The following is a 12,843-nucleotide window of genomic DNA, read 5'->3' on the forward strand; positions in this document are numbered from 1 at the left end:
CTGGGAGGGGAGGTTGACGAGATGTAAGCAGGACAAGAGAGAAGTTTTAGGACTTGAAAGAGGAGGAGAGGCAGAGGCTGGGAGGGAAACTCCCTTCTGGTCTTGAACAACTGTTCAGGCTTCAAACACTCAGAGCGCTGCAAAGCTCACGCTGAGCGAAGGACTGCAGGAGAAACCTCTCACCCCTCTCAAGGATTTACAGTCAGGAAACAATTTTTATAAAGTGGATTAGGAGAGACATCTGGCACCCCGGAGACGTGTGGGAGGCGAGCGGCCTTGAGTGAATGAATAAGTGCTCACGGAAGACTGGATAAAAGTTTCCAGAAGTTATTTTTCGTCAGCAGATGGTCCTCGTGAGGTATCCCGGGTTAATCTTTGGCTCACTGCAGGTGCGAGCTTCATTTCCTTGTGCAGTGGAGAAAAAGTCGGAGCTAACCTGATGATACGGCTCTCCGGTTTCACTCCAATTTCTGCAGCACCTGCTCATCACTGAAATTGCTTTCCATCCTGCAAGTTTACAACTTCAAAGCCTCGAGCAATCTTCCATAGGGGCATTGTTTGTCTATATCCAAAACACATCTGAAAAGCTTGTAATTATGCTCTCACTCTCATTATCTCTGCTTCTCCTGCTCCACGGCTGAGAGGTGAGGGAGAAGTGGATGAGAGGAGATTAGAGAAGGTAGAAGAGGGAGGCAGGGAGGGATAAACAGGCAGTTTAAGGCTGTAAACACATCCTGTCCAGAGGCAGCTGTTTTCTAAACACATCGGGCATAAATCAAGCTTGTATTTGTCGGTGGTGACTCTGAAGCAGTCGGGGCACAAACAGGAGCGAGCAGAAAGCACTCTGTGGTGGTCAGGCTGGTCACACTGGTGGAGGTGAGAGAGGACGCGAGGAGGGAAGTGGATTATTTGTGAAGGGAAACTTTGAGAAGAATCGGGGGCAGACTACAGTCATGGCCTCGGCCGTCTCTTACAGCCTCTCCTGCCTTTTCGCCAAGATGACACGAACGCACACGGGGAGCGCCAGATCCACATCCACCATCCACCCCTGGACCCTGCTCCTCCTCTCCCTGCTGCTCCTGCTCTCCCTCTCGCTGTGGAGCCAGCAGGCCGAGGCCGTGGTCCCGTCCAGCTTCCGGAAGCTTAGTGGACGAGAGAAGAAGGAGATGCAGAAGGAGATCCTGACCATCCTGGGTCTCCCGGGGAGACCCAGACCCCACCCTCCGCTGCGACCACCGTCCTCTGCGCCGCTCTTCATGCTGGACCTGTACCACGCCATGTCGGTTGATGAGGATGAAGGCAATGAGATTATTGCAAGTACACCTTTCAAGGGGTCATCTAAAGGGACTCCTCAGGTCAACCGCGGGGCCCTGCCGACCCTCAGCACGCACACACCGCCGCTGGGGACGGTAGTCAGCGAGGCTGACACGGTGATGAGCTTCGTCAACCTGGGTGAGTCATAAAACTGTTAAAGGTTTTCCTAAAACTAAGGCAATCAACACAATGACTTTATGTCCAAAACATCAGCGACTGGGTGAAGAGTTACCAGGTGTAGCTAAACTAGAGCCATGCTTTTCTTTTGTGTAATACCAATGTGTACCACAAGATGGTGCAGTGAATCAGCGTCACCTTTATATAACATGTAAGTCAATGAGAAGTTGCACAATGGCAGCCTGGTGTGATGTAAAACCTGAGGAAAAATTGTGTAAAATGCTGCCCCCTGGTGGTAGAAACTTTAGTTAAATTCTGCAGCGAGTACTTACAAAATGTACCTTTAATCGTTTAATATAACCGTAGCTGATATATAAAATATGCACCTAACGTCCAGGTCTGGAAGTGTCTTTGACTGGCATTCTTTCATATGCCCAGCAGGGGGCGACTCCTCTGCTTACTGTAGAAGTCTATAGATAAACAGCCCTACTTTTCACCTGATTTCTGACTTCAAGAAACATTTTCCTGATGATTTAATGTTCTCAGTTTCTAATTTGAAGTCCTACTTAATACAACGCGATGTTCACTTTGTAAATTATGGTCCTCATTAGAATCAAAAAGGCCAGTAGAACTGGCTTTATGAAACGGTCAGGTAAATGTTTGTGAAAGCAAGACTTCCGAGACATTTTAAACCAATGTCATTGTCAGCAGGTACTGATGTTTCTTGACCCTGGTGAAAGCCACGAGTGTTTCTGGAGCTTCAGCCTCTTTAGATATTTACAGGAAAAATGTATCTGATAGATGTGCCAGAGTTTTCTGAAGTTGTCTTTCTGTTTTGTTTGTCTTCATATTTCTCCCATGTCAAAGAAACAAAGAAATTTCAAGAAAAATAACTGAATCATTTTAAAGTCTTCATCGCAGTAACTGTGATCAAATTGCCAACAAAACCAATGGCAGTGTTTTGCTGATATGTAGGTGCGTCTCTAGGTTTTAGTTTCGTTTTATTATAGCCATTAAACAAACAAGATCTAAAGTGTTAATTGGTAATAATTAGGGTCACAGTTGGCGTCAAGTAGATTTTATTACCTTGAAACTGAACCAGCCCAGATGTTTTCCCCTCCAGTTTTCATTCTCTAACATCTGTAGGTAAAGCTGTGGCATCGGTCTTCTCATCTGGCTTCACTAAGCAGTCTAAGCATTCCCTAAAGCTTTGGAAGAGAGAGGAACGCTGTTTATCATCAGGTTTGAATGACAGGACAGTTTTTGCCTTTTTGTGGTTTGGCTACAAAATGCAAACTCAGAGGAATGAAATTACACAGTGTGTGAACTTGATGACTCTGACAGTGCCATAATTTTTAGTCTCATGTAGTTTCCTCTAACTCTTCCCCCCAGCAGAGCGGATTAAACCCGCTGTCAGTACAACAGATTTTTATTGGTAGGTTTACGTTTCAGTTCATGGTTCCTAAAATCCACCAGCCTCAGTCCCCTGCTGCTCCTGTGATATTAGATGAAGGACTTTGATGTTTAAAGTAAGAGGTGAAAATCTGTCCAAATCAGGGGCATCAAACTAATTTTAGCTCTCAGGGCACAAATAGCCCAATTTAACATTAAGTAGGGTGAAAAAACTAAACCTGGTGCATGCAAAGTGTTTGGAAATTTAAACACACACAAACTATGCAGGTGAAACGTTTGGCATTGATGATGTGAAGGAATGGTCACAAACTTCAGCTGCTCTTCTGCCTGCTGATCATCTTTGGGCTTCAGCAGGAACTCATTCATAGATCCTCACATCTCTGTTTCAGCTCGTGTCTTAGCAGATTTATGTGGACTTTTGTAAACTGCAGCTAATCAAAATTTAGGGATTGCCTCAACGTGTGGTCCAGACCACCGAAACACCGTAATAACCTAAAACATCTCCAGTCTGTTTCCCTTTGGTGTAAAGAAATACATCCTGAACCATCTGCTCAGAATGAAACAGCCTGAAATGTCTGTTTCTCCACAGTCAGTCGAAATCACACAGAAACATTATTATGGAAGTCAAACACCTCACCACAGTTCCTTTGCAGATCTGTCAGCTATAAAGGCCTGCCATACTTTGAGTATTTATCTGTAAGATGGCTTTCACATGACAGAAACGGACTATGAGCCACTAAGAAGTATATTTTAAGTAAACCTCTGTTCATATAAAACTTTTCAACCACCCAGTGGGCTGAATTAAACCCTTTATTGGCTGCTTCTTATCCACACTCTGAAGCAGATCCACGTATTTAACGTCCTTTGTTTAGATCATTTTACTCAGCTTTCATTAATAATGGCTGCATGGATTAACTGGGCATAATCTTCAATACGTTCAAGCAGGAAGTTAGTAATTATCATTAAAATATAGTGTTAACTGTAGTTGCATATGAAATTAAGTTTATTGTTATTTTTAGTTTAGTTCAGACATTTTTCTGGGTTGAGCCTTAATTCAGTTCAATTCAGTTTTATTTATGCAGCAACAAATCACAACAACAGTCGCCTCAAGGGGCTTAATATTGTAAGGTCGACCCTACAATAATACATACAGAGAAAAACCCAACTGCATTATGAGCAAGCACTTTGGCGACAGTGGGAAGAAAAAACTCCCGGTTAACAGGAGAAGGAAGACAGGATAAAAGACATGCTGTGGAAGAGAGCATGTCTTAAACCTGCATTTTTTTCCTAATGGACAGCAGGGGGCGACTTCCCTTGCTGCTGCAGACTGGGTTGTAAAACAACAGTGCTTCTGGCTTTATTTATGACCCCAGTAAACACTTTCGTGATACGTTTATAGTCAAGATCACTAAATTAAAGTCTCATCTAATATTACATGATGTCAATTTGGTAAATTATGTCCCCTTTACAATAAAAAAGGTCAATAAAGCAGGTTTGCAGCTGTTTACAGTGTGATTGAAAAGTCACTGCACTCTCTCTCTCATGATGTCGTTTTTAAAAACAGAGATGCTCACACTGATTATGCCCATCTTTTAATTATGGTGAGAAATGTTGGTTAGCGTGAACTCGATGGAGGTCAATTAATAGGGGGGACAAAAACAGAGCATCACCAAGAAAGTGTTCATATAAACTACATGAGTTCATGTAGTTTACCATCACCAACAAAGGTTCTAAGCAACCATATTATTTAAGAAGCAAGCAAACAAAAACATTTTTATAGATTTTATGGGAATAAATGATACTATGTGGTTAAAAAAATACTAATGCAGTTTGGTTAAATGTTGCAACTCGATCAGCATGAGGAAGATTGTGTTTATATTGTACTATATGTTAACTGACATGGCCCTGACAGTGACCACCCAGCATGCACACACTAAACTGACCCTAACCATGTTTATACGGTTCAGAGAAAGGAAAGTGAAGCTGAACAGAAATGAAAAACTGATTTGGAATTTTTAGTGTTTTCTAACATTTTGCAGCCCAAACAAAAACTAATCCATTAAGAAAATTCATAACATTTAATACAGAAAAAAATATACTGCTGAAAGTTGCCTCTTGGCCTCCGTGTGTGGATGTTTATGCGTCCACCAACACGACAGCGCAGCCCCGCTGATGCCTATCTGTCCGAGCCTGAACATTAAACATCCTCTTCCCGATGGTTTCCTTCCTCCTGCTCGATGGTGATCTGCACCCAGTTCACCGTGGGAAACGTCACCCCCTCTCTGCTCGGGGTCTCTAATGAACTGCTTCAAATGAGAGGTTTGCTTTTTCAGAAACAAAACATAAATCTGCTCTGCTACGGAAAAGAAAAAGCACCCTGAAATTTATCAGTCGGCGCTGCAGAAGCATAGCGTGTCATCTCCCAAAGCGGCACGATTTCGTAAACAGAGGTGACTCATATCTTTAATAATCACCTACAGCTCAGGACAGAGTTTCCTTTGGAGAAAACCTTTAAAACTTCACTGAACTTACTTAAAAGGGCGGCTAAAACACATCAGGCGAACAGAGAACATTCGAGATATCGTGCAGGAAATAAAGACCTCAGGCTGAGTGTGTGAACTTTCACACAACAAAAAGACGAAGCATCCAACCACACACCAAATATATTTAGCAGCTCCTCGAATAACTAATCGAATCAGTGCGTGTGGTTCGTGTAAGCTGAATGAAACAGGCGAGCGCGTGTGTGTCTGTGCATATGTAATGGGAAGACACAGCTGGTTAGAATTAAAGGCCCACTGACACACCAAAAAAGCCAACGGTCTGAATTGAGATGAAAATACTGCTGTGGAGGGAGCGACACTAAAAATACCAGGCAGGGCTGCAATTAGTGGTGTGTGTGCGGAGCAGCTGCTGCGGTTCAGAGCACTAAGTGTCTCTAATTACTGCTGCAGTGTGTGTGTGTGTGTGTGTGTGTGTGCTGATATGCGCACGCCCAACCCATGAGGGGTGTCCTCTGCTGAGTATCTCTATTTAACATGCTCTGTGTGCGTGTGTGTGTAGACCAAACCCCAGTGACGAGGACTTTTATGTCCATGAAGGGTTCCACAAGGACGGACACACACACACACACACACATGCTGTGCTGATGTATGAGGGCGTGTGTTCACTTGCTCACCTCTGCGTTTACAGATTCAGGCCTCAGTTGCATTTTCCACCTCGTGTCATGTTTCGGGTTTCCTCCTGTGAGTCACGATCAAACCCTGAAGGACTTTTCATGCTCGCATGTTCTCAGCAGCTCCTGATGTGCCCTTCAGCAGGGCACCTCAGCTGAACCCTCAAGTCACCAAGTGTGGTCATTTATAGCTACCATTATAGTTTATACAGTAAATCTCGTAATGGCTCCGTTTGTGTTTGTAAAGCCAAACAGTCAAATGTTACCAGTAGATCTTCTGATCAGGGTTTACCGTCCATCCCCAAATCTAAACTAAAAGTGAGTCTTTGCAATTTAATCTGTGAGTTTTAAAAACTGGCATTTTCCCCCAATATATGTAAAAATGTAATTTATTGGAATCTGATCAAATGAATTGTACTTGATTGGTAAATTTTCATTTTATACAAGTTTGAATAAATAAACATTTCATTTTATATATCAGTTGCATTTTACTCAATCGTTGCTTTGTGATTATTGATCATTTTATGAGTGAAGTAAACTGATAAATTCAAGAAACATTTTTATGATTTAAAAAATATGACAAAAATCATAACAACGGTCATAAATGTCGGCACTAGGCGATCCCGGGAGCATGTACTTGGATAAATACTTTGATTTTGTGCTGAGAAAGTGCAGAACAGGTGTGCATGTGAGGACTTGCATGAAGAAATAAAGCTAACGCATTTCATAGAGAAAAACTGCTATGCTTTAAAAGGACTTCACACAGCAAAGCAACCAGGAAAAAACTGTAAGTTCGAATCTTCCTGGTTTGAAGCTGTTAAACTCGTTGATCGCCGTCAGTTACAAAATCACCGACAGGTGAAGTAACATAATTAATCTAATTTCAGAACAACGCTGTGCTGCAAAGCCCAGGATCATGGCACAATCACTGTTGCAGATCGAATGAATCTTAAAAAGCCAAAACAATACAAACAAAATAAAACTAAAGATTAAAAAATAAAGTAAATAAAAGTCATGCTTCTAGAAAGACTTTGTCCAATTAAAGAACTCAACAAAGGCCTTTAACTTAGTTTCTGATGAGTATCTACAAGATACATCAGACCGAGTTTTAATTACTGTCCTAGCTCACAAACGAAAGTGCTCAAAAGATATGATGACCTCAGATTAGTGTTGAGGCTGACCGGTGTTTACTGTATTCAAACTACAGTAAACAATATTTTTCCTGTAATTATTTGTCTTTTTTCTGTATTTTCCAGTATTTATATGATTTTGAAGCGCTTGTTCCTCGCTAGAAGAATAAATGACAGAACCGAACAGCTTATTTATTTAATACTATGAAGCTTTAACAGGAAAAAATAGTTGAAACCTTTAAGAAGAATGTGTTTACGACGTGCAGCCTGTAGTGCAGGCCACAAAAGGTGGGAGCAGTCACCTGATTTGTAATTGACAGGCCCTGGATGACCCTCCTTTATCACGGAATCACCATTGGCAACTGAGCCGATGAGTCATCCGGTCACGGCGAGACGGAGCTGCAGGCAGCGCTGTCGCCCCCTGGTGGGCAATAAAAGAATGCAATTTTAAAACTGCGACCTTACGAACAGAAACACGTCGGTCTTTTATACATTTGGGGGAAATGTTTGCTTGAGTTCTGCTTCTTGGGTGCAGTTAGTTGGTATGATTTTTTTTGTGTGAAGGATATAATAGTTATTTGTTTTGTTTTTTTGCACTTTACAGTAGTTTAAACTGTCTTTTATATTTTGCAGCTACAGCAGTAAATTATCATTAATAAAAATATTGAGGAATAAATTGTAATGATCACCTTTCTGTCTGATCTTTTACTTGTGTTACAAAGATGTGAATAGTTCTTTCATCACTGTTTCCCTCTGTCCTTTTCTCTGACTCATTTCCTGATGAGCTCACTGCTGCTCCTCTTCTTCACTTTTGTTGCTCCTTTATGCTCCACAGTTACACACATTTTCTCCTCTTTCATCTGCTGTTAACGAAAACTCCTCAGACAAACCGTTCAGATCTGGTTGGATGAAACCATTTTCCCAGTTCTTTGCACAACAGGAACAGTTTGTAATCTGATGTTGGCACCGACAGCGACTGCTGTTGGTCCAAAAACCTTCACCTGGTAGTTTTTTCCCCTTGTTTGAGTTTTTTTTGGGTTTTTTTGTTTATCGCATTATTTAGTTTATCCTTTTTTTCTTTGATTGTTTGCTTTATTCTGGTGTTCTGAAAGAAACTGCCCTCGTTTACAGACTTGTATGAATGTGCAGGACCAGCATGCACTGACCAGGAATGATGCTCGAGCATCTGTGCCTCCATTTTCCAGAATGTATGCTTGAAATACTTCAGCATTACTGTCAAACCATCTAAATGTTTACAATCTAACTCTATTTAAAGTTCTCAATCAAATCTGTTCCTTCTGAAAAGCCATGCTGATGAATCTCCCCTATTCTTTCTTTCCGTGTGCAGTGGAGCAGGAGCGTGACCTCCTGCAGCCTCGTCCCTACTGGAAGGAGTTTCGTTTTGACCTCACCCCTCTCCCCAAGGGTGAGACGGTGACTGCGGCAGAGTTTCGTATCTATAAGACGCTGACGGTGGGTCAGAGGGCAAACCGAACGCTGCACATCTCCGTCTACGAGATCAAACGAGAGAATAGACAGAGGTTTCCTCTCACTTTTATGTCTTTCTTCCTTTACGGTAGTTCTCCTTCACAGTCTTGGTCTCAGTTACTTGATTTTAGTCCCACACGGCCAGCTTTAGGCCTTCTGACGCTTTAGCCTGTCTTTAGCGTCTTTATATTGTTTTAAATTTATGGGTATAAGCCTATAAACACACCACCCTCTGCCTCAGCCCTACTTTGTTTTTACACTAACTGGTTCAAACACAAAGCTAGACCGATAACCTTATATGAAATCAGCAGGTCAAATCAGATCAAAGCAACACTGAAAACACAGATTCAAAGATCGCGAGCCTGGCTGCAGTCTGTGAAAATAAGACCATCTGAAGTCTTGTTTATAACAGCCGTAAAGGACGTCATCTGTCAAACTGATAAATACAGGCTGACTCGAGTGTTTACGATTGTCTAGACTGATAAACTTTACTTGCGTGTGCTGGAGAAAAACACCAGAGCTGGAAGAAGCATTCAGATCCTAACCTCGCAGAGATTTTTACATAAAGTGTAAAACAACTAAAAGATCAAAAGACCTTTGACCATATAGTTAATTTTGGTGATTGTATGCTCAATCAAAATATGTGAAACCACCAAGCTGTTCTTCTAAATTCTAAATTCCTATACGTCCTCTTCCTGCAGAGAGCCAGAGCTGGTCCTGCTGGACATGCAGTCGGTACCTGCAGGACAGGAGGGCTGGCTGGCTTTTGACGTCACCTCAGCCTCCAACCACTGGCTCGTCCACCCCCGCAGCAACATGGGGATACGTCTCTACGTAGAGACAGAAGAAGGTGGGTGCGCCTCTGGGCCCAACACCGATGCTCATTTCTATCAGTGCCATTAGAAAATACTTAAACAGGTCAGGTTATTTTCATTTCCAGCTCCATATCTTCAGCCTTGGACTCATCGAGTGTAGCTTTGCATGAGTCAGTTCAAAATAATCCTTATTTATCTTATACTGGGCTTGGTGAGTAGGGAGTATTTTGACCATATCACAGTTTTTATGTATATTTTCCAACTCCAAGCTGTAAAAACTTGAACGCTTATTGGACTTAAGCAGATCAGGTGATGTGTATTTATATAATGAGGGAGGGTGTGGCCTCAGGAGGTCAACACCCTGTATCAAGGTCTCCATAATTATTAGGCAACCTTTTTACCTTTATATGTTTTATATAACGAGACACTTTTCTTTCAGACCGCTCCTTGGCTGGAGGGTGGATTGGGTTGGTGGGTCGGAGGGGCCCTCGCTCCAAGCAGCCTTTCATGGTCACCTTCTTCAGGGAGAACCAGGTCCCGTGTCGGCCGCCGCGAGCCGTTAAACCTCATCCCCGCAGGAAGAAACCCAAATACGACCTCCCAGTCCCCAACTTCAAAGGTCAGGCTCCAGCCAATCACACTCTGGGATTACAGGCCTTACTGATGACCGTGTCGAAACCTTTAACTTGTTGTTTTATCGTGCAAATAATTTTCACCTTTTTTTCTGTTGTTCCTTCAGAACGTAATTCTGAAAACAGAGGTCAGCCCTGTAAAAAGCACGAACTCTACGTCAGCTTCAGCGATCTGGGCTGGAAGGTCAGTCCAGTACTCGTTATGTTAATCATCTTTTTACTAGTGACCTATAAAAGTTAAATCATCTTTGATATAACGTCTTATCTGTCGCTCTCATACGTGACATTTCTTTATAGATTAGATAAAACTTGTAGCTTCTGTATCATAAACTATAATTGTGTCTTTGTGCTCAGGACTGGGTTTTGGCTCCTACTGGATACTCGGCGTACTACTGTGATGGAGAGTGCTTTTATCCTCTGGGCGCCTGCATGAACGCCACCAACCACGCCCTCATCCAGCAAGTGGTCAGTACACACGAGTCAATCACATCCTGACCTCGGTCATATCAGAATAAAGATACAGATAAAATAAACACCGTGAAGCTTGTTACCTTTCCCCGCGGGCCCCTCGTGTAGTAATCTCAGTCAATTTGTTGCTCCTGTTGGCTTGATGTGTGTCATGGTGATGTGTGTACGCACTACTCGACCAACAAAAACAACATTGTGCATTTTTAACACGTTTCCAAAGAATGAGGTCAGCTGACCACCTGAGTATAATGAGCAACCATGTTTATTCCATCAGTGGATTTTTGCTTCCCTGACGGACTCATTGAGGAACATTTCAAACACATACTGGCCATCACAGAGCCAGACCTTAACCCCACTGAGGCGATCGATGGTTCAGTCCCAGCTCCTGCATCCGAATGTGCCACAGGGTAAACTCCTGAACACTACTGAGTACCGCTGATGCATCCATCTGGGTTTGCGCAGGTGTGGATTTGTGGCCTCTACTTTTGAGCCTATGATATATTATCATTGCGCCTCTGCAGTCTCTTACTGCATTCACTGCATTCTTTTAGAGCTGAACTACTTTTTCAAGTCATTCTTTTTTATGTGGGATTTCACAGATCTGAAGTGTTTTTATTTTAACAAACATTGCAGAAACTTTACAGAAAGATCTGCACTTGTAGCTGATGGTTTGTGAATTTACACACTGTAATAAATGTGGTGAAGGAGGCATGTGGCTGTTTTTCTTTAGTTGTGGGTAATTGCTGCGCTGCAGGAAGGAAAATCACAAATGTTCTGGTCATTAATTACATCCAAATTGTTTTTTATATGATCACTCAGTGTTTGGACAAATTTGGAGTGTATGAAATGGATCTTTTCAGTTAGGAGCATTTCCTTTTATTTTATTAATTTAACTGAAATAACAAAAGAAACACGAACTGATTCAGTAAGAGGACCAGATGTTACAATCCCTGATAATTCATTGCTTCAAATGGAGAAAGGCTTGAGGGATGGGTACCATGAAGAAAGGGCAATATTGTGAGTCTGTATCGCTGCCACACTGACCAGCTTCTCTGGCAGAACAGATCTGGGTCTCAGTTGGACATCTTGGTAAAATAAAAGTCCTTAAAACTTGCCAACAGACTCTAACTCCTGTAAACACCTGATTACAACATACCTAAATATTATAATAGACTTAATTTTTGTCCCTTCTCTGTTACATGTCTAAAACATACTTTAGTATAACAGCATTAACTGTATTTCACTCTGCTCTGGCAGGTTCACATCCTGAAGCCTGACGAGGTCCCCAAAGCGTGCTGCGCCCCCACGAAGCTCAGCCCCATCTCCGTCCTGTTCTACGACGACAACAACAACGTCATCCTCAAAAAGCATCGCAACATGGTGGTCAAGACCTGCGGCTGTCTATGAGTGGCCGAGGCCCCGCTTAGAAGAAAATGTATAAAGGGTGATTTATTTTTCCAGACGCTGCAGAAACATGAACAGTTTGGATGATGATGGACCAACAAATCTCATCCAGCAGGTCTGAATGGTCCCGTTTTTCAGAGTTAAAGTTCGCAGATTTCTCCTTTGTCAGTGTTTCAGCATTTTCCGAGACTCTTTGGCTTCACAAAAACAATCGATTCACGGCGCATGATTACATTGCAGAAATGGCAGAAATGTACACATTGAACATCGCTTAGCTTCTTCAGGGAAGCGTTACGAGCAAATGTTTGGGCATTTCTCTTATTTTGATACATTTTCAAATTGAAAAAAGCTAATCTATCAGCATCAAACCACAAACTTTAGTTTACTACAGAAAGGTTTAAATTCTCATGAAGGCAGATGATTTTAGATGGTAGGAAATCCATCAGTGATGCCTGATTTATTTTTTGTTTTGTTAACTGACAGCACTACTGTTGTTATAAGAAAAATCTATATGAAGAGATTATTCAACTGTATTCAGTTAATATAAAATAAACAGTACATTTATTATCAGTTTGAGATTGAGGCGTGTAAATAATCTAATTTTATTTTTGCAAGTTTTAAGCAAATCCTAGTTATTCCACTAAAGTGAAATGCAAACATGTTGTAACCTGAGTCCAATCTGAAGCCAGCTGCTGTGAAACCAGAGTCTCAACAGGTGTGAAAGTAAACGTGATGATGGGCTTTTTACCAGCGTCTCTATCGTCCTGCCTAAAACCTGGAAATCAGCCTCCTTAAATGCATCTGGAGGACAGCAGAGACGAGCTTTCCACGGAGGAAGTGCCTTCACATTTATGTATAAGCAGTCCTGCACACAGCTGCAATATTCCACC

At 42.1% G+C, this 12,843-nt stretch overlaps 1 protein-coding gene across 1 annotated transcript; it reads left to right on the forward strand.

The window, feature by feature from the left end:
* bmp8a (bone morphogenetic protein 8a) lies at positions 1–12,523 on the forward strand. Its single transcript, XM_005752710.2, has 7 exons — positions 1–1,452; positions 8,495–8,687; positions 9,336–9,484; positions 9,889–10,068; positions 10,189–10,265; positions 10,436–10,546; positions 11,807–12,523. The coding sequence occupies exons 1-7, from the start codon at positions 954–956 to the stop codon at positions 11,954–11,956; spliced, it is 1,359 nt and encodes a 452-aa protein (XP_005752767.1). The 5' UTR covers positions 1–953; the 3' UTR covers positions 11,957–12,523.
* Positions 12,524–12,843: the final 320 nt, after the last annotated feature.

This window comes from Pundamilia nyererei, unplaced genomic scaffold, assembly GCF_000239375.1.
Source record: "Pundamilia nyererei isolate P.nyererei 1_Seehausen unplaced genomic scaffold, PunNye1.0 scaffold00374, whole genome shotgun sequence".
NCBI lineage: Eukaryota > Metazoa > Chordata > Actinopteri > Cichliformes > Cichlidae > Pundamilia > Pundamilia nyererei.